At 48.1% G+C, this 22,047-nt stretch overlaps 1 protein-coding gene across 4 annotated transcripts in view; it reads left to right on the top strand.

The window, feature by feature from the left end:
• Positions 1-22,047, top strand: part of CAMK1D (calcium/calmodulin dependent protein kinase ID) — a 261,834-nt gene that overhangs the window by 200,679 nt on the left and 39,108 nt on the right. For all 4 annotated transcript variants that reach the window (XM_021707378.1, XM_021707379.1, XM_021707376.1 and 1 more), the window contains exons 3-4: positions 913-1,051; positions 6,587-6,713. In XM_021707378.1, coding sequence (XP_021563053.1) covers positions 913-1,051; positions 6,587-6,713 — 266 coding nt within the window. The remainder of the gene's footprint in view (positions 1-912; positions 1,052-6,586; positions 6,714-22,047) is intronic.

Below are 22,047 nucleotides of genomic sequence, written 5' to 3'. Positions count from 1 at the left end.
AATCATATCTTTGTGTGCTTGTGTATGTGTGTGTTATTGCTAGGGCCTGTCTTTTACTGTATCTATTAAAGCTGTAAGAGTTGTTTTAAAAACTGCTTTATAATTTTAGTATTTCAAATAAATCTGTTTCATGTTGTTTTTGAAAATGTCTCTTTTTTTCAGTAGTGTTAAAATAGCCCTTAGAGTGTATTTCCAAGGTGGCTTAATGATTAGAAGGAGGACTTGGTGAGTTGTTTCTGTTCTAGATTGTCAGTTCCATTACTTCGTTAGACTTGGAGCAGCATAATGTATCAGAGCTGAAAGGACTGTAGAGGTTGTGGACAAGGGCTTTTCCACCCACACCAACCTAGTCACCACTTTGATAATTTTTTTAATGTTAAATGCAATCTAAAAATCAAAGCAAATAAAATGAAATGGCATCACCAAAACTAAAGCAAAGCAATGGACATATTAGGAGCAGAACTTGGTCAAGACCCCAGACAGCCTGTCAGCAGGCCAGTGCTTGCCTACAACTCCCCTCGGTCTTTCAAGGATACTCTCGCCAACAAGCCGTCTTAGCCAGGGCCATCTCCCTGTGTCCTAGGATGCTGATCTCCAGGAAGGTTATGTCAACTTTACATCATTACAGTAGAACAGAGACGGAGGCCAGGAGAGACTTCCCAGATGTGACTAGTGTTTGTTTTTATTTTGTTTTCTTTTACTTTGTTCCGAATGTGTGTGCTGCCATGGCATAAAAACACTTCTGGGCATAGCTTCTGGGGAATAGATGGGGGAAAGTCTAAATCTGAAAATGTACTCGTTTTTGAAAAAAAAGTTTGGGTCTTTTATCATGTTGCCGGCTCTTAAGGATGGTTTTCTCTGCACAATTTAACAGGTCCTCTCAAACTTTGAATTTGTTCCTCTTTTTAACAGTGTATCCGGTGGTGAGCTGTTTGATCGGATAGTGGAGAAGGGATTTTACACAGAGAAGGATGCCAGCACACTCATTCGCCAGGTCTTGGATGCTGTGTATTATCTCCACAGGATGGGCATCGTCCACAGGGACCTCAAGGTGAGGCCAACACTTGGCAACACCCCCCAGCCACTATTCAACCCACAACGCACCTGTCCTAAGGGACTGGCTCCCTTCCTCTTGGGGGCTGAAGCCACTTTGATGTAGAGAGGGTGGAATGAATGGTGGGCGTTGGTATATTTTTAGATGTCAGGGCCTTTGGGACCCAGATGTAGCTGCGAAGAAGATGAAGATCAAATATGACTGGCCATTGTGAGATTTTACAACCATTCTGTAGCCAAAGGGCCACAGGGAGGTAGGTGTCTATCGCTTCAAGCTCGTCTTAAGAATCTTTTAGGACTCACAGGCCGCGTAAACCCTCCTCCTGGTGCATTTCTACAGTGCCCTCTCCAGTTCAGCCCCATTTCAGCACATCACAACATATAAAAGAAAAGCAGTGGGAGTTGGACGAGTGGACAGAGAGAGAAGGGGCTAGAAGGTTAGCAGCAAAGGTAGATTGGAAGAGCCACAACTGCAGCCCTCGCCCGGAGTCCCCAGGCTCCTTTCTTATCTTTTCCTTTATGAGGTTTTGGCATGTCGACCCCTCACTCATTAGCATGGAAAGATCCAGGCCTTATATGGGCACCTTAGTGTTACCTCCCCCTCCCCAGGTCTGTGTAGATACTGAGGGATAGAAACCAAACACAGCACCAAAGGGTAGCTGTCGCACGGATAGCCCAAGGTAGATACCACGCATAAGTACCAACGGAGACCTCACATGTGTGAACTTGAGAACAGTGAAAAGTGGCATGCTTGACCCAAGCTGTAATGAGCCTTCATTCTACAACAGTTACAGCTCTCAGAGCCTACTGCACCAGTCAAGAGAGAAATTCCGCCACTCGTGCCATAAACGCGAGGATTATATTCTCTGGAAGCCATGCTATGCACTTACCATGGGGTTCTCAATCAAGTTAAAGAGCCAGTCATCAGCATTTGTTAAAACAGAGTTTCAGCACCTGCCCATTATCTGCTACTGGGCACCAGTGGACAAAATAGTGTCACTTTCCTTTCATAGAGACTTGCTGTCACGCTTTCTTCCTATGTTGCCATGTTCCATTGTCTCGGGCAGGGGTTCCCAAATGTTAGGCCACATCAGAATCATCTGAGACCTTATAAAAACGGAGACGGCTGGTCCCACCAGAGGGCTGTGATTCTGTGGGTCTCCAGTGGGGCCTGAGAACCAACGAGTCCGCAGGTGACACAGACAGGTCTGGGATCCACCCTTGGAAAACTGCTGGAAGAGGGTATCGGGAGAGTCAGTGGAGCTGTTGCAGCCTTTGCCTGTGCAGGCTTCTGGACAGGAGAAGTGGCTGTGAGCATGGTCACCTGATCTTCAAGGCCTGGAGGCTCTGCCAAGGGCTAGGTGAGAGCTAGCTCAGCCAACCTGAGCTTCCAGAATACAGCAGGCAGCTCTCTGAACAGGTTTGCGTGGTGACCGCAGAGACATGGTGTGATGGACTGTCCATCTGTACTTACTAGAAACATTATTTCCAAGCAGTATGTGGGAGGTGCAGTGTCTGATCCCCCTTAGAGAGGCAGACAGGCTGTATGGGAGAGTGTTACTCCCACAATGCTTTTGGGGGAGTCCTTGCAGCTCCCAGCTTGCAGTACTCTGGGATCACTGGGCTTATAACTGTGGAAAGAACATTGCCATTGTAGGACCTTTTGGTGATCTCTTTTCACAGGCACAGAGGAGTTTGACCCAGGGGGAGGAAGTTAAAATTGGCCTATTAGATTTTCATAAACGTCTAAAAAACTGAAAACGGTCTATGTAATCTAGGCCAGAGCAGCAGAGCACATGATCCTGTTAATTCAAGATGAGCACACAGTCTGGAGTCCTGCCCCACCCCTGCCTGCAGATAGCTATTCTATGTCTTGTTGCCCCAGGAAGCTACTAGAGACAATCAGCAGTTATTTTTCAAAAGACTGAGACCAAAAGTGCCTACTACTACCACCTCGGATTAGAGTATGGTTTCTCACCTGCTGCACTACTGACATGTGGGACTGGATAATTCTTTATTGTGGGAGCCGGTCCTGGGCGCTGTAGGAGTTCAAGCGGCATTCCTCCCTTCCATCTGCAAGATGCCGCTCCTGGAACTGGGACAACTGAAAGTATCTCTAGACATTGTCAGACATATCTGGGGGGCACAATGGCCCCCCCCCATTGGGAATCACTGGATTAGAAATGTGGTGATGTATAACATTAACTTTGCCGGAAATGTGTTGATTCAGATCTTGTTAGAGCTTGCTATGTGGATTATTATAAAGGGTTGGGATTGATATTCCAACTCCAATATTGGCCACCAATTGTCTTGCAAAGATTCCATAATATATGGGGAAAAATGAGTCTTTCCAGTGAGCCCCAGTCTTCTTCGGACACCAGGAAGAATTGCAGTGTAGTGGGGGCCAGACCTGTGCTCCCCACTCCCGTAGCCCTCTGACTGTGGACTGGGGCCCCCATCTGATGATCCCTGAGCCTGTCCTCTCCCCTACCTTCATCCCTGCTCCTCCACTCCCAGTGCCCCAGGAAATGCCCTGTCTCTACTAAGTCTCAAGCCAGTTAACAGTATTGATCTAAACTGTGAATGACCAGTTGGTTTAACCCTCCTTGAGGGTAATTTTTCTTCTAAAGAGCACGTTACTGACTCAATTGAATCTCTTCTGTGAGGAATGTATAGATACTTTTGGCCCTTGGCAATCCCTTGCCTGGATTAAGCCTTGTTTAGCAACGTGAAGTCATTTACTTTCCATGCCTTCTCACTTATGTCTGCAGCTGCAGAAGTCCTGGAAGAAAAAAGATTAAAAACAAGCCGGGCTCGGTGGCTCGGCCTGTAATCCCGCGCCTTTGGGAGGCTGAGGTGAGTGGATTGCCTGAGCCTGTGGGTTCAAGACCCGTCTGGGCAGGCGAGACCTCATCTCTACAATAAATCAAAAAAATTAGCCGGGTGTGGCAGCACGCGCCTGTAGTTCTGCTACTTGGAAGGCTGAGGCAGAAGGATCGCCGGAGCCCAGCAGGTCGAGGCTGCAGTGGCCAGGAGCAGCCACTGCACTCCAGTCTGGGTGACAGAGTGAGACTCCAACTCAAAAAAAAAAAAATCAGAAACAACAAAAAAAGTCCTCTCTCAGTAGCTGCGATTAGTGTTTATCTTATCAAAGGGTAATCCCTAAACATCCAGAGAAAATGTGAACCACAGGCACTTTGTGGTTAGAGTATTTTCCTCCTCTGACCCAAGTATTACAGTGTTCCTAGTTTAACCATGGACAGACTGTTTGACTTTCTTTTTAAAAATCAATGAAAGCATTCTCCAGTATACATTTGAATTTCTTGTGATCTTTTGCTTTGTCCACAGAATTAGTCACTGTGACCATTTTTTTTAGATTAGAAAATATAATTCATTTAAAAGTAAATGAGAGAGAGAGATGATCTCTCCAAGGTAGGAGAGTGAGTAATGTGACAGTTAAATGCCACCTTTTGTGTGTTATTATTTTGGGTGGCAGAGAGTATTTTTCCTTTGGGCTCTGTTAAAGAACAAAATTATTTTGACACTTGTTAAAATGGTAAGGAAGCCTTTATTCAAGACTGTTGCAGTAGAGAGAGATTGAGTTTAACTCAGTACAACAAAGACGAGTGGGGATTTCTAGCCAAAGAGCTGGAAGAGGGTTGGTGGCTGGAAGATTACTAAGCAGACATGGGGTGAAGGGGATTCTTGCCTAAGGCAGGTCAAGGACTTCAACATAGAGAGGTTCCTTTGACCAAACTTGAGTTGGGCATGTCTGGGTCCTCTTTCTGACTAGGCCCTGCTCTCTGGCTCTGTAAATTGGTGCAATTTGGTCAAGAATCCTACTGAATCCGTTGAGCAGAAATCCCCCACCTTTGATAGCCAGTCACATTTCTAATGCCCCGACCTTGATGTCTGGTCACCCTGGCCTGCCTTCAGCAAGAATCCTGACAAGTGGTGTGAGGAAGATGAGGAACTCAGTCAGATACTAAGGGAGGTGGGATTCTCTCCAAACTGCCTTGGCCGGAGTCTTACTAAGACTGGGCTGTGCAGGCCTGGCAGGGGCGGGATGGACAAGGAAGGCCAAGGTTGAGGCCTAGGAGAGAGGAGGACCTGGGGAAGCCTGACTACGGTTTGGCCAAGGAGAGAGTCTTGTTCAGTTCTCAAGTCCTTTCTGGAGTCAGTAACACATCAGCATCCCCCTTGGAGCTCTGAGATCCACATGGCGGGGGCCCTTATCAGATCTACGTCTCCAGCCGGTTAATACCCTCACAAGACAGAGAACCACCTTTTCTAAACAGTCTGATCACTCTGCATAAGAATAGTCTATAAATCAAATTCACCACAAATCCCTTAGGAGAGAACGCTGCTGGGAGCCAATGGGAAAGTTGTGGGGAATTAAGATTCCCACTGAGATTCTTCACACCCCCATTTCCTTTAAGGGTTAGTGTAAACTTGGTTAATCTTCAGAATTACCCTGGTTTGTGGACAGCAGCAGAGGTATCAGTGCTTGACATTATCTCCCTCCATAAAAAATTTTCCCCATGATGATGAGTTTTCCCTCATCAAGTGCGACATTTCTTCAAACAACAGCAACAACAAAATATAGTCTTCTCTCTGAGTTCAAGTTCCTGCCTAACAGTGCAGGGACAAGCTCTGAGGCTGGAGTACCTCCTCTCCATAAACCCCACTCCTCTCCTTACTAGGAACAGTGCGACGTTCCCCCCCCCATTTTACATAAAACACTATGCAGATGATGCTTCATTGCATACCCTGTCAGCCCAGGACTGCACCCCTGAGCCCTTCCCTGCATTGCAGAACTAAAGACAGGAATATAGGAACTACAAGAAATACAAGGCCTTCGGTGTGCAGTACTGCATCCTGGACTCTGTCATGTACTCTTTAGAGAAGCAGACAAAGAATTGTCACAGCCCGTACTTCACAGAAAGGCAGACAGAAACTTGCAGTCCTTGAGGACACATGGCTGGAAAGTGCAACATCTGGAACTCCGGATTCTTCATTCCAGATGACACCCTCTGCTTCCCAGGGAGGGGGCTGAGCAGGGGTCAGTTGGCTTCAGTGAAGGGCAGCGCATCTGCCATAGGGCACCAGGGGATGCTGCTGAGCACAGGGTCAGAGCCCCTTGGATCCCCTTGGATTTCCGAAAAGGAACAAATCAAAAGGAGGAGAAGAGCACCAGCATGTGTTCACTCATGTCCTGAGAGTTCCCTTCTAAGGGAAGCTGAATCAGCAAGTCTGAGAGACATCAGCTTTCTAGAATGCCTCAAAATATGGTTAATTTTTTAAAGTAGAGAAAATGTGAATAAAGAAAAGGGACTAACGTGTCTGGAAAGCCTGTCTGTGCAGGGCCTTTGACACTGCTTTTGCTAACATGGCTTTAGTTGATGCTTCTGCTGTGTCTGAAGGTCAGGGTCAAGGACATCTTAACATTGTGAATAAGTTTTGAGGTTGGGTGAGTATTCCATGATTAACCCAGCTTTAAATGTGGTTTGTAAAATTTTATCTTTCTTTTTAGCCTGAAAATCTGTTGTACTACAGTCAAGATGAGGAATCCAAAATAATGATCAGTGACTTTGGATTGTCCAAAATGGAGGGCAAAGGAGATGTGATGTCCACAGCCTGCGGAACTCCAGGCTATGTTGGTAAGGACAGTGTGTGTGTACGTGTGTGTGTGCATGTCCCCGCACATCAACTCCATCAGTCTCCTTGAGTATCTGAGCCTGGCATGTGATCACAGATGCCTTCACTTTCCTTGAGGGAAGACTAAAAAAAAATGGGCAACACTGGAAAGTGTTATTAGGGAAGCGCTTTCTCCTGGAAACCCCTGAACAGCTGGGTGGAAGTCCCGTTTGATTTGGTTGGGGGCCTGACTGGAGGCTGGGAGGTAATTCCAAAGAATCCTCAAGTTCCAGTACCAGAAATACTGCATCGATCTGTTTTCGGGTAGCTTATAGCTAGATGACAACATGGTACAGACAACAAAACTTTCAAAACACTGGTAGAAGCAGCGGGAAGAAAATATTCACAGGAGTAGGCTGACTCAGACCTCCACACGGTCACACTCAGGAGTCAGTCAGTCCTGGTCTGTCCTGGCGACGCCAGGAACTAAAGTGTTTCCATAACTCCAGATTCTTTATGCCAAACATACAAAATGCAGGAAAGACTACTGCCAGGTCTCAGCACTTGGACTCTGAGATTCATGCTTTGTCTCCAGGGGTCCTGGAGAAAGACCACTGGCACTATGTAGGACTGTTCTGAGACCTTCCTTGACATTCGTGCATTCATTCACTCAGCAAATGTCCATGAAGTGGCTCCTGTGTACCCAGCGCTGCTGTAGGCGCCGGGGTCAAGGCAGTGAAGAGACAGACCCAGTGCCTGCTCTTATAGAGCTTACACTTTTCATTGGAGCAACAGACAGCAAAAAGGAACAAAGAAGTGAACAGGGTCATTTAGATCATAAGTGCTACAAAGAAAAAAAGGGGGGTGCGTGAAAGAACAAGGAGGCATCAGGAGGAAGTAGGGCGGGGCAGAGAGCACGGGGAGGGGACATGGACGTTGCTTTAGTGACAAGAAGCAGCCAGCCACATGGGAAGTAGAGGACAGCACTCCAGGGAAGTCACCAGCTCATGCCAGAGCCCTAACACAGGGAGAAGGCACAAGCTAAGTATGTCTGAAGCAAGAAAAACAGTGAGGTTGGAAAATGGAGATTAAGCCTGAATTCTTGTCATGCAAACCGTGATGGCCTTTCTTCACGAGCACAGCAAGTGAGCCCACCTGAAAGAGAAGAGGTAGTATTCGGTGACAGCATCATTCTTGTGTGTCTCTGGGTATAACCACAGGACCTTCCCAGGCAGGCTGAGGAGAGCTGGCCTCAAGCTAAAGGGGTGGGGCTGGGGGGACATGGAGCATTATGGGAAACTCCAGATGACTTTGGAGGCGCTTCACGGCCCTTCAAGTTCTGGCGTAGAATTACATCGTCATATCAGACTTGTGTGTCACAACTGCCTGTTTTCAAAGTAACTGCAAGGAGGGGAGAAGAGAGCAGGCTGAAGAGGGTGGAAAACAAGGTGAGGCGGGAGGAAGCCACAGAGATTCAGAGAAAGGAGATTTAATGGTGAAAACTTGAGAGGGGAGAAGTCATGGGGGTACTGTCTTGCGGGGACTCATATCTCTGGATTGTGTATAAGTAGTAGGCAGAGAACGAGGGTTGCTCTCTGATCGTTTTGAAGAGGTCAGTGCAGGCCGTGGTAGAGATTCAAGGCAGAGTAAGCGCTTATGTGTTCCAGAACAGCGCCATGATGGTTGTGGGAATGGCCTGGACTCTGGCTGGAGGACAGACACCCAGGGTGGAGACAGGGGCGGAAAGTCGGTGTGCATGGTGTGCGTGTGGAATTTCCTCAGCTCGGTCCAAGGCATCAGGCCAAGTGGAAGTCAGCAGCAATTAGAAATGGATGAGACAAGCTTATTCTCAGGCCTCTTTAAAACATGGAAGGAGAGCTGGGCTCGGTGGCTCAGCCTGTAATCCCGCGCCTTTGGGAGGCTGAGGTGAGTGGATTGCCTGAGCCCGCGGGTTCGAGACCTGCCTGGGCAGCAAGACCTCATCTCTACAATAAATCAAAAAATCAGCCGGGTGTGGTAGCGCATGCCTGTAATTCCGGCTACTAGGAAGGCTGAGGCGGAAGGATCGCTGGAGCCCAGCAGGTGAGGCTGCGGTGGCCGGGAGCGGCCACTGCACTCCAGTCTGGGCAACTGAGTGAGACTCCAACTCAAAAAAAACCCAAAAACATGGAGGGAGAAAGGTTGGCCTCTTCTGACCACCCTGAATCACAGACATTAGAAGGGAGGAGGCCTGCTAGGCCATGGTGCCCTGTATCCCTGACGGTGTTTGCTTTGCTCTTTCCAGCCAAGTGTCCAGGCTGAGGAGTGGCAAATCCTGTGGCCTGCCCAGCTGTCCCTGCAGGAGGTTGGCTCCTGGGCTGTGGCTCAAGGGTTCTGACATGGCATGTTCGTATTTACATATGCATCACATGCATCTCGTGTTTGGCTCTGATGTCGGAAAGTTTCAACACTCTCTAAAGTGAGTTTTGCTTCTCTAGGTGTTGGCAGAGCCCATGAGTGGCAGTTCTCTGGTTTTTAAGTGCTGCCCTCGAGGGGTCTGTTTGTGTTGATTGCTGTGTCTATGGCTGGTGAGTCAGGAAAGGGGTTTAGAAGTGGCCCTTGCTCTTGTTACCCCAAATGGTAGTCAGTGGAGCCACTGGGTAATTCTGTTGTCGGATACTGAGTGTTCTTTGGGTTGGGTGGAGAGTAGGACTCTAGGACTAACATTAGTCCATTGTTCATATTTATTAAGCACTGAGACTCCTGGGGGAGTCTGAACCTGGAGTGACCCAGGTAGAGGGAGACAACCTTAGGGTAGGGAAGGGACTGGGTGAAGAACTCGTATCTACAAGGACATCCCGTGGGCAGTCCCCAGCTGAACTTGGGCTGTTTTCTCCCTCACGGTCTTCATGGCAAGCTCCTATTCAGCCATCAAAGCCCAGCTTAAATGTTACCTTCTTCAACTGCTTTCCAGCTACCCCATCCTCTCCTTCGTCATTCTGGTTCTTTTCCTTGGCCCCCTTTTCATCGCGACTCTGGTCACATTGCATTAGGGTCCCTATTTATCTGTGTCTCTCCTCCTCCACTCCACTGTGGGTTTTTCTCAAGCAGAGATTATGTCTTATTCATCTTTGTGCAGACGCTTGTTGAATTGAATAAAAACACAAGGCTCGTGAATACTAGCAATTGTTTCTCTCTCTTCTCCTTCCATTCATTCAGCATGCATTTATTGAGTTCCTGATGTGTGCTGTGTACAGTTATCTCTCAGTACTATGGGCTCTGACTCCAAGTCATGTCCCCTCAGCCGCCTCAGATGACACAATCTGCAGATTCTCAAGTCCTTGATGCAAAATGGTCTGGGCCCGGGGGTAGTGTTAGCCTGTGTAACCGGGGCATGTCCTTCTGCATAATTTAAATCATCTCTAGATAGCTTATAATACCTAATACAATGTAAATGCTATGTAAATAAATAGTTGTTATACCTTACTGGTTTTCGTTTGTATTATTTTTATTTGCTGATAGATATATTCTATTCACGGTTGGTGAATCCATGGATACAAGGGCTGACTGTACAGTATCTGGTGTCAGGATACAAATATAAATAAGGTACAGCTGACCTCAAAGTGTTCAACAGTATTGTGCAAGAGAGAGGGAAAGCAGGTAGATTTAATCATGAATGGTAAGTGCTACGTTACTCATCCCTTCAAGAATTATTTACTTAGTGCCTACCTTCTGTTTTAGGCACTGGGGTTGCATCAATAAAAGGAAAAAAAAACCAAAACTTTCCATCCCCATGGCACCTATTTGAGCAGGAAGGAGACAGACTATAAGCAGATAGCAAAGTTCACATGTGTGTTAGGTGGCTTTCAGTACTGCGGAGAAAATGAAGCAGGGAAGAGGGAAGAGGTGTGTGTGTCGAGAGGGCGGTGCCGATGTTCAACGAGTGATTGGGCAGCCCCCACTGAGAGGGTGACCGTGGGGTAAAGATGAGATGGATGCGAAGCTGCTGGCGTGCCGTTCTTTGAGGGAAGAGCATCCAGGCACAGGGAGAGGCCTGAAGGCCCGAGTGTGTGGGCCCGCAGTGAGGAGCAGGAGGGACAAGAAGGAAAAGAGGGTAAAAATCAGAAAAGTCGTGGGCAGGGGGTGTGGACCAGGATTTCACTGTAAAGACTTTTTGTTACCCCGTAATGGGTAGCCATCAGAGGCTTCTGAGTTAAGGCTTCAGAATCCCTCTAGAACAAGGACTGGCCTTGGGACAGCCGGCCCGGGGAGGATCAGGTCAGGGTGGAAGAAGGAGACCAGTGAGAAGAAGACCCTGGCATTGATCAGGTGAGAAATAGTCGGGGCTTGGACCAGGCTGGCTGCAGCAGAAGTGCCAAGAAGCTGTCAGATTCCAGATGTATTTCAAGGGCGCTATCTTCAAGATTTCCTGAAAGATTGAAAGCAGGGTTTGAGAGAAAGAGGCCAAGAATAATTCTAAGGGTTTTTGGCCTGAGCACCTGGAAGGTTCAGTTGCCTTTTCTTGGGGAGAGCCCATGGGATGGGCACATTCCCAAAGGGCCAGGAGGAGTTGGGTTTTGGTTAGTCAAAACTTGCTGTGTCAAGGCAGCTGGAACGTGAGTCTGGAGTTCTGGGGAAGGATCCGGTCTGGAACCACATACAGTCTGTTCTACTTATTCGCATCGTTATGTTCTAGAAAGCAGCTGTGAACACTGAGTTTTAGTGAATACTGACCCATTGCCCCTAAGGAAACGCAGGAACCTCTGGTCACTTTCATCAGCCGATCAATATATGACCTGTTATTGATGTGTGTTTCTGTTCAAAGATGCCCCGTTTATTATATACGGTCAAGGCACTCATGCTGGACTCATGGCCCACGGACTGTAACTCTTGCCTGAAGGAAGCTTCTCTAACAGTTTCTCAGTGAAACACATCACAGCCTTCTTGCACTTTAGAGCACTGGATGGCACTTCAGCACGATGCCTGGGGCCGTTTTCCACAAGGAAGTCCTGAAGTGGAGAAGGAGAGGACCCTTGTTACAGTCTGAGCTGAAACAAGAAGCAAGTGTCTCCTGTTCCACCTTAACTTGAAATATACTCAAATCTTGGGCTGCTCTGCCCATATCCACAGACAATAGCAAAGCACACATGGATTGACTCAGGGTGATAAATAAATTATAACCAGTAGGCAGATTCACAAACGCAGTATCCTCCAGGGAGCATTGGCTGTTTTGGAGAGGTGTTAACTAGCCATGAGCACGAATGAGCCCTCCAGGAGGGGGTGATGAAGATGAGGAAAGGTGCCAGAGCTGAGTCCTGGGGTCATCCTGGCTGAGAGGTCAGGAGGACTGTGACAGAGAAGGGACAGCTGGTGAAGCAGGAGAACGGGAGAGTGTGGTGTCCTAGTGGCCGAGTGAAGAGCTTCAAGGAGAAGGTATCACATGTCAATTGCTGCCACTTGTCAAGGAAGAGGAGGACTCAGTATTGGCCAAATGTTTTGAGGACCTTGAGTTATAAATTTATTTAACTGCTAATTAAGTCTCTGGGAACCCTGCAGTTAAAGGAATGCCTGGAGGAAGGTGAACAGGTCTTGCTTAGTGTACACCAGTGTGATGTCAACCCTAGAGCTGGAAACAGCTGCCCGCCCCCTCCCCCAGCAGTGGCTTCTCCTACAAGGCTCTTGGGACGCCATTTTGACTTTTGGGCAAAGAAGCTGAAGCCTCATCCTGGCTGGGAAGTTTTTCATTTGACCAGAGCAGAACCCAGCCAAGAGAGACAAGGGAGAGAGGGCGTTTCGAGATGCTAGGGGCCACACTGTCCACCGAGCCCATGCCAGAGGCAAAGGTTGCTGTCTGTTTCCAGCCTGACACTTGTCTTTGGATTTAGGAGAAAGGTGTGAGTGTAGGAAGAGGAAAAGCTTCCATTTCCCCCAGGGTAATCACAACTTTATAGCTTTAGTTCCCTTTATAGGCAGAAGTGCTGGTTTCAATTTGTGAACCATTGTTTTATTTTTATTATTATCTAAATGACTGTTCAGCTGAATAGTTAATTCTGCCAGCATTATTACTTCAATTTAAATGAGCTCTCTGATAACACATAAACCATAAAAAAGACTCTTTTTTCCAAGTATCCCAATGCGCAGGGCACGACCAGAGAAGGCAATAGGAATGGAAGCATTTGGACTTTACCCTTTGACTTGGAGTGGCTGCCCAGATTTTCCACACCCTTTATAAGGAGCCACGGCCCATGGAGACAGCATGTCACTCGCTGATAGCAGGAGGTGACGGGCATCCCTCTGTCCATGACCCTGGGCTGCAGGCGGCTCATGGGCCAAGAAATTGTGGCAGGTGGGCAGTGCAGACCCGCACAAGGGAGCGTGTTTCAAATATACAGTAACTGCTGTATTTCAGAAGCAGAGGCATGAGAGGGATCTTCAGGGGCTGGCGTCACCAGGGGAAACTCTTGGAGGAAGCAGGATTTGGAGAAAGGGTAGAGCCGAGGCAGAGAGCCGGAGAGTTCCAGATACAGGGCGAGCAGCAGGAGAGAGGCCCAGAGTCATGGCTTGCTTCTCGTGGGATCTGGGAGAACTAGCAGGCTCGCTGGGTCTGGAGAGAGGGCTGGTGGAAGCAAGCGCTTGGCAGTAAGGCGGGAGAAGCAGTGGGCCCATCTGGTGGAAATCAGCTCCTCGGGATAACATGGTGGCTGTCAGTACGATACTGGCCTGGATTTGGAATCCGTTTAATGTCACATGTCAAGTAACATTCCCCTTGGTGTCACCAGTAAGAGATAAAAGTCAGAGCTGAGAAAGTCAGTGAAATTACTTATGCTACTTTCTCAGTTGCATTAATTAAAATATCTAAATGGGTTCTCTTGACTCGCTAAACATCAGTAGCAAGTGACAGAAAGCACATATGTCAACCACGTATCTGATAAGACACGGGAGACTGCAGATACACTCCTACTTGGGAGAGGAGAACCTGTTGTTCTTTTTCTTTTCTTTTTTCCTTTTTTTTTGAGATAGGGTCTCACCCTGTTGCGCAAACTGGAAGTGCAGTGGCATGATCATAGCTACTGTAGCCTTGAACTCTTGGGCTCCAGTGATCTGATCCTCCCGCCTCGGCCTCTCAGATAGCTGGGACTATAGGCACGCACCAACATGCCTGGCTATTTTTAAAAAATTTTTTGTAAAGATAGGGTTTTGCTATGTTGCCCAGGCTGGAGTTGTTTTTATTTATTAATGTTGCTATTTGCACACGGATACAATTTTTTAGCTTCTGTGGGTTTAGTTCTCTTAGATTCAGAAAGAAAAGTAAACTATCTTAGAAAAACTTCAAACCTTGTAGATCAAGTGGCAAAGTGTCTCCCAAGAGCAAGGGCAAGCATGTTGCTCTCTTCCTGGCAGGTGATTTCAGGAATCCTAAACTTCATTTGAGAAAAGGAGAGGAGACTTTAACTGCTGTATGATGTTTTTGAGCAAAGTGAGAAATTTTTTTCATCGAGCTTCTTTCGTGAGGACTCCTCATGAAGCAATATTTCATTTGGTGTGCATGATCATAACCACACTCTTCCATTATGAATGTCACTCAGAAATAGGAAAAAGCATTTGCCTCTGGACCCTCGTTCTGCTTATAAGCAGAACTGCACCTTGGTTCTTTGGGTGGTGGCTGACTTTGTTACTGAAGCTGTCGGGAAGAGTTGTACCAGTTCCTTCCAGAACTTAGTTGCCATGTTGCCTGCACAGCCATGGCAGATGTCTTTGGTCTAGCTGTGCCTTAACTTGCCTAAAATAGTTTAATCACGTTCCATCTTGTTCTTCTCTAAGTGGAGATGGAGAACAGTTGGTCAACATCTCAGCATTTTTTTTTTGCCAAGTTAGAGGAATGATATCAATTCAGGGATCACCACATTTTTAGGACTTGATCTGGGACTTGAGATTATGGTGAGCTCTTGGAAACCAGAGGGTCCAGCCAGCAAAGTGTTGGGACGAGGACCTCCGTTCTGAAGACCACCAGCCTGTAGTTGGTGGCAGCTATAGCAGGAGGACTCAAATGCAAGTATCCTGCATGTCTCTGTCATTGGTTGGCTAAGAGGAAGGCCTAAGCCTTTCACTTAAATCCCTGGGTGTGGTTGAGACAAGAGGATCTCTTGAGCCCAGGAGTTGAAGACCAGTCTGGGCAATGTAGCAAGACTCCATTGCTACAAAAAAATGGGAAAAAAAAAAAATTAGCCAGGTATAGTGGCATGTGCCTATAGTTCCAGCTACTCTGGAGGCGGGGATGGGAGGATTGCTTAGGCCCAGGAGTTCAACGCTGCAGTGAGCTGCGATCATGCTACTGCACTTCAGCCTGGGTGACCGAACAATACCTTATCTCTAAAAGCAAACAAACAAAAAATTCCTGGACTTTCTGTTTCTTTTTTTCTTTTTTCTTTTTTTTCTGGTTCTCACTCCATCGCCCAGGCTGGAATGCAGTGGCATGCTCACAGCCACCCCAGCATCGACCTGCTGGGCTCAGGTGATCCTTCCACCTCAGTCTTCTTCCCAATTCCTTTTTTTGTTGTTGATTTGGAGTTTCACTCTGTTGCCCAGACTGGAGTGCAGTGGCATGCTCCCAGCTGCTGCAGCCTCCACCTGCTGGGCTCCGGCGATCCTTCCACCTCAGCCTTCCAAGGAGCCAGAACTACAGGCGTGCTTTACCACACCCAGCTCATTTTTTATTTGTCCCCAGGCGGGTCTCGAACCTGCGGGCTCAGGCAATCCACTCGCCTCGGCCTCCCAAAGTGCTGGGATTACAGACTGGGCCACCAAGCCAGGCCGTGCCTCAGCCTTCTAAGTAACTGGAACTATAGGTGTGCACTACCATGCCCAGCTAATTTTTTGATTTATTGTAGAGATGAGGTCTCGCCAAGTTGCCCAGGCAGGTCTCGAACCTGCGGGCTCAGGCAATCCACTCGCCTCGGCCTCCCAAAGTGCTGGGATTACAGACTGGGCCACCAAGCCAGGCCGTGCCTCAGCCTTCTAAGTAACTGGAACTATAGGTGTGCACTACCATGCCCAGCTAATTTTTTGATTTATTGTAGAGATGAGGTCTCGCCAAGTTGCCCAGGCAGGTCTCGAACCTGCGGGCTCAGGCAATCCACTCGCCTCGGCCTCCCAAAGTGCTGGGATTACAGACTGGGCCACCAAGCCAGGCCGTGCCTCAGCCTTCTAAGTAACTGGAACTATAGGTGTGCACTACCATGCCCAGCTAATTTTTTGATTTATTGTAGAGATGAGGTCTCGCCAAGTTGCCCAGGCAGGTCTCGAACCTGCGGGCTCAGGCAATCCACTCGCCTCGGCCTCCCAAAGTGCTGGGATTACAGACTGGGCCACCAAGCCAGGCCGTGCCTCAGCCTTCTAAGTAACTGGAACTATAGGTGTGCACTACCATGCCCAGCTAATTTTTTGATTTATTGTAGAGATGAGGTCTCGCCAAGTTGCCCAGGCAGGTCTCGAACCTGCGGGCTCAGGCAATCCACTCGCCTCGGCCTCCCAAAGTGCTGGGATTACAGACTGGGCCACCAAGCCAGGCCGTGCCTCAGCCTTCTAAGTAACTGGAACTATAGGTGTGCACTACCATGCCCAGCTAATTTTTTGATTTATTGTAGAGATGAGGTCTCGCCAAGTTGCCCAGGCAGGTCTCGAACCTGCGGGCTCAGGCAATCCACTCGCCTCGGCCTCCCAAAGTGCTGGGATTACAGACTGGGCCACCAAGCCAGGCCGTGCCTCAGCCTTCTAAGTAACTGGAACTATAGGTGTGCACTACCATGCCCAGCTAATTTTTTGATTTATTGTAGAGATGAGGTCTCGCCAAGTTGCCCAGGCAGGTCTCGAACCTGCGGGCTCAGGCAATCCACTCGCCTCGGCCTCCCAAAGTGCTGGGATTACAGACTGGGCCACCAAGCCAGGCCGTGCCTCAGCCTTCTAAGTAACTGGAACTATAGGTGTGCACTACCATGCCCAGCTAATTTTTTGATTTATTGTAGAGATGAGGTCTCGCCAAGTTGCCCAGGCAGGTCTCGAACCTGCGGGCTCAGGCAATCCACTCGCCTCGGCCTCCCAAAGTGCTGGGATTACAGACTGGGCCACCAAGCCAGGCCGTGCCTCAGCCTTCTAAGTAACTGGAACTATAGACATGTACCCGGCTGTTTTTAATTTTATTGTAGAGACGAGGTCTCACCAAGTTGCCCAGGCTGGTCTCAAACCCCTGGGCTCAGGCAATCCTCTTGCCTTGGCCTCCCAAAGTGCTGGGATTCCAGGCTTGAGCCACTACACCCGACCACGTTTCTTGTACATAAAATAAACAGGCTGGATTAAATGTGCTCATAATTTTTTCTGGTATCAAAACTATATGTTCCTGTGGATATGACTCGGCAACCTTTGAGTTATGTAAATATCCACATGTCAAAGATATTGTCATTTTTCTCGTATCCACTCAGAACAGACAAGAGGTTGGATGAAGTTGACGGCCAGCACCCATGTCTGTCTTCTGAGGAATCTCGGTCCTTTTCATCTGTTCTAGTAGCTCATCTGTGCCCAGCCCTTTAATCTTCGCTCCTTGATGTGGTAGTTCCCCACAGAGCTTGCTTTTATTTGTTTCTCACCCGAATACCATATTTTGGTCCATGACTGTAAGCATTACATCACTGTGCTCGTCCTCTCAGACTGTGAGTGTTGAAACAGGGTTTTATGTAACTGAGAAACTGTCGTACAGGGCACGGATGAGTAGGCGGAGGACCCACATAAGAATTTTCTTTCTCAGCAGCTACTCAGCGAGAGCCCACAGCGAACATTTTGTCACGGCGTGTGCTGCAGCCAGACCCCGTTTGTTGGAGAGGACAGGGCCCCTGCATGGGGAGACTCATAGGGTCTTGCACCTCTTCCTGACTTTGACTCAGTGAACGTGGGCAAAGTAAACCCAAGCCCACCTTTGAGGATCCCACACAGTCCCACAAAATCCCTTTACACAGCGTTTTCAAAGCACTTTTCTTCTTTCTAGAATTCCTTCGTGACTCTTCTTTAAATACTTGATGTGGGATGGAGATCACAGTTTCTGAACTATGGCATCTTGTCATGGTAGGAAGGAGGGATGGCAGCGTTGTGTAGCTCTTTTTTTCTTTTTCTTTGTAATAAATAAAACCCCAAACATTGGCATGGCTGTAACAGTCTTCTTAATTTGGAAGTGTCACTTCTTGTCAGATTTCAAAAGAAAGGACTGGCTGAATTCCTTTGTGCAGCCATCCCGTCGTGGTCACACACCAGAGAGGATGGAAGGTAATCTGGACAGCCGCTACGGACCGCCCTGATGACTTGCTTATGGCCACGTTGCTCTGAAACGCCTCCCTCAGGCCTGCTGACTTCTCCCATATTTCCAAACCCCAGCTGGCCTCCCAGGCTGCTCCCATCCTCTTCCCTAACCTTACTCCTCCACATTCTGCCTCTGATGCTTTGCACAGCAGCCCCAGCTCAGATCAGGAAGGTGATTAGAAACCAGGGTGCTGCTTTCATGGGGACTTTTCATGCCTCTGGAAAAATTCCAGGCTACTAGGAAAACCAGAGTGAGCCACTCCTTAGCAACACGTTCTTAGTGAATGACAGCTCTGGGTGAAGGAGGAGAGAGCAGAAGGCGGCCAGGGCCAGTGCAAGAACCTTCCACGTCTCTTGTGAAACTCTGGGTGGAAGACAGACCACAGGCAATGAGTGATTCGTGCTTCAGCCATATTTTTATCTGCCGACCATCCAGACTGCAATACTCTAAGAAGCCTACATAAAGCAGCAACGGTTTATGAAGTCCCTCATTAGCTGACTTTTTTTTTCTTTTTTAATACCCCTGCTGTTGAAAATGCCACTGCTGACAGGAAGCAAGCCTGACTAGGCACAATAAGTATCACCTCCTTGTCATGATAGCATTCTTCCTGAAGACAAAGTCTCCTCTGAAATGTATGTCTGAGGTTCTAACAACACAGAAGCTAAACTTCATTTTTCTTGATCTTCATACTCTTACCATCGCTAACCTGGCCACTGCTGGGTAGAAATGTCATCTTTCCCTCTGTTATAAAGAAGCATCTCGCCACCTCTCTGACATGCAGTATTACAGCTTCTTGGGTTTGATCCAGTAGCCTGTCTTTATGCATCCACCAGCAAGGGTGCTGTGTATCTTCCCACCTCTCACTGGCAGCTGCTTAGGGACAGGAAGACTGGCTCTGATCCAAGTGTCGAGCCCTGGACACAATCATCTCACAGTGTTCCTTAAAGTGAGGTACCCCATTCAGAGCTTCAGTTGAGCTCAAACTCTTTTCCACGAAGGCATGACTCTAGGAAAGGGTGACTGATGCCCTTCCAGACAGGAGACTGAGGCACAGAGAGAGAAGGAACCCTCCAGGATATCCTGGCTCAGAGCCCAGCCTTCCATTCTGTCCCCTGATTCAGTGCTGGATCTGAGGTAACAGTTTTATTTAGAGTAAGCTCAGTATTTTCAGGGTTTTTTATTTTTATTTTTTGACATTTGGCCGGGTCTTGCTTTCTGTTTCTTTTTTGTTTGCTTGCTTGCTTGTTTTGAGTTGAGGTCTTTCTATGTTTCCTAGACTGGTCTTGAACTCCTACCTTGGTCTCCTGAATACCTGGGGCCACAGGCTTGCACCATGACATCTGGCTGCTTTCAGTTGTATTCAAAGTTGAACTTAAGAATCAAAAACGCCTCTCCCTGCCTAATTACTTCTGTGACTTGTGTCTCGAGAACAGGAACCCTACGGGGCAGGGGCAGGTCTGCCTTCTTCACTCCGTAAAGGCAATGCCTTCGAGGAGACCCAGCCCTTGGAGGCTGCCCTGTAACTACTGAATGCCTTCGAGGAGACCCAGCCCTTGGAGGCTGCCCTGTAACTACTGATTAAGCGACTGAATGAAACACTATCCAGGTCCCATTGGTTCTGGACCATTGACTGTTGTCTTCTAGGCTGCTGCTGTCCCCCTGGGCTGCTCCTGATGTGACACTGTCCTCCGCCACTGGAGGTGGTCACTTTTGAGGGACTGAGAGCAGAACAAACGTCCATGGAAGGGAGCAGATCACCTGGAATCTGAGCTTGGCAGCAGGGAGAGGGCTTCTGGGCTCCCTCCACCCTCTCAGCAGAAAACGCCCTCTTGTACATCCTTGAGTGCTCGGGAACAGGGAAAATTCTTTCTCTACTTTAGAAGCGCATGAAGATTGATTACTGCAGCGCCCCCTCCCTCCTCGCCCCCACAAGACAGCTGCTCTCTTAGTTTTCAGTTCTACTTGGTTAAGCCTTTTTTTCCTCTCCCTTCTTCAGTAAGGAAAACTGGCAATTTAACTGTTTTAAAAACAAGATGAAAAGTTTCTGAAATTTTTTTTTTCCTGAAATCTCTGGAGTCCTTCCCTCTACCATGATCACTTACTCTAAATCAATAGCCTGGTGTATAGAAACATTTGCCACGAAGTGGAATTTTCCATGAGTGGGCTGGTAGTGAGTCTCACAGTAATAAATCTAATTATTTTACATCCTAAACCTAGTGTTTTACAAACAGCGTGAAGTAAGTCTGGGCTTGGAGGAGAACCTTATCTGTCCACGAAGATCTCTAGTGGCTTGTGGGACCCTTTGCCAAGTCTGCATGGTTTACATGGAGATGAGGCTTTCGTTTACTGGTGGAAACAAAATAGGTTGATGGGACACTGTTTTATCAGGAATAGCAAAGAAAACTGAACTAATAGCACCTAAGATCTGACTGGGAAGGAAGTTCTGAGATCGTGTTAACAAAATGTTTTTTCTGCCCTAGTAGTTCTGAAACCCCTTTGAGAAAAGTTTTTAAAAAGAGTAACATGAGTGACAAACACATTCACAAGCAGAGAATTAGAGTGAATACTGCCTGTTTCTTCCCCAGAATTCCTGTCAGAAGTCATTTGTTCATAGAAAGGTATTTAACAACTGATGTTGCTTTTACCTAATACAAGTACCTCCCAGTTGACAGTTGCCTGCGTCCCAAAAGTCATTTGTCATCCCCTCTCTCTTGTCTTATTTTTTTCCTGTACCTACTCATCAGAAACATTGGGGTCAGCTAAGTGGACTTGTAACTCAGTTGTGTCAACATTGAGAACATTTTTCCATAGAGCTAATGGTGTGTGTGGTGACCAGATGGATTCAGCTGAATAACCAAGTGCTGAACAGCCAGAACGTGCCTAGCCATGAACATACCACACGAGAGCTAGTGCCTGTCCTCAGCAGCATGAAGGCTGGTGTTTGGCAGTGGGACTTCCACATCAGTAAAGGGATGTGTGAGGTATGGTGGGCGTCCAGGAGACCAGTGTGCTATGGGATTTTGGTGAGTGGACCTGAGAACCCCACTGTCACGCCCAACTCGCATAACCCCCACCCTGTTCTCTCCAGCTCCATAAGGCAGGCTTTGGGCAAGCCTGAGGGACAGTCAGAGGCTGGACCTGTCACCTGTACTGCATATGTCCCTTCCAGCACTTCAGGGTGGTGGGTGTCTACAGCCAGTGACAGCCCCTAGAGACTTTACCTTGTCCCTTGTGCAGATGCTCCTTCTGTTGTGGCTGTGTGCCCTTTCCTGCTCTGCCTGGGGGCTGATGGCATCACACCCAAGCCATGAGGCCTTTTTATGACTGCCTCTCTGTCAGTAGCTCCAAGTAAATTCTTTAGCTTCAAAGAGGCATGAGGGTCATGGGGAGTCACTACCAGTTCCTTCTGCCACACATGAATTCTGTTACAGACAATTAGAAGAGAATATTGTTTCTCCTCGACCAGGAAGTTCCCGGACCTCTCCAGGCAGTACTGGCAGGAGGTGGGACTGTGGTTGTGCTCAGACCCCTCACAGCTTCCAAGGCCCCGGAAGACTGCTCTGTGCCTCCCTGACCTGGAAGCTCATTTGCCTTCTGCAAGTTTGTAAATTGGATGCTGTGATTTGTGAAATTTATAGCAGAGTTCCTGCCGAGTGGTCTGGGACGAGTAACATCACAGTAGGCAGTTTGGCTGACTCTCAGGGTGAAAGCTGGCCTCTAAAAAGCTCAAGAGAAGCCGGGCTCGGTGGCTCAGCCTATAATCCCACGCCTAGGGAGGCTGAGGTGAGTGGATTACCTGAGCCCATGGGTTCGAGACCTGCTTGGGCAACTTGGCGAGACCTCAGCTCTACAATAAATCAAAAAATTAGCCGAGCGTGGTAGCAACCGCCTGTAGTTCTAGCTACTTGGAAGGCTGAGGTGGAAGGATCACTGGAGCCCAGCAGGTCGAGGCTGCGGTGTTCAGGAGTGGCCACTGCACTCCAGGCTGGGTGACAGAGTGAGACTCCAACTCAAAAAAAAAAAAAAAGCTCAGA

Source organism: Carlito syrichta, unplaced genomic scaffold (genome assembly GCF_000164805.1).
Source record: "Carlito syrichta isolate Samal-C Ts95f unplaced genomic scaffold, Tarsius_syrichta-2.0.1 Scaffold317080, whole genome shotgun sequence".
NCBI classification, from domain to species: Eukaryota; Metazoa; Chordata; class Mammalia; order Primates; family Tarsiidae; genus Carlito; species Carlito syrichta.
Note: the sequence above shows the minus strand (reverse complement) of the source record. Positions and strands in the feature narration are given on the sequence as shown.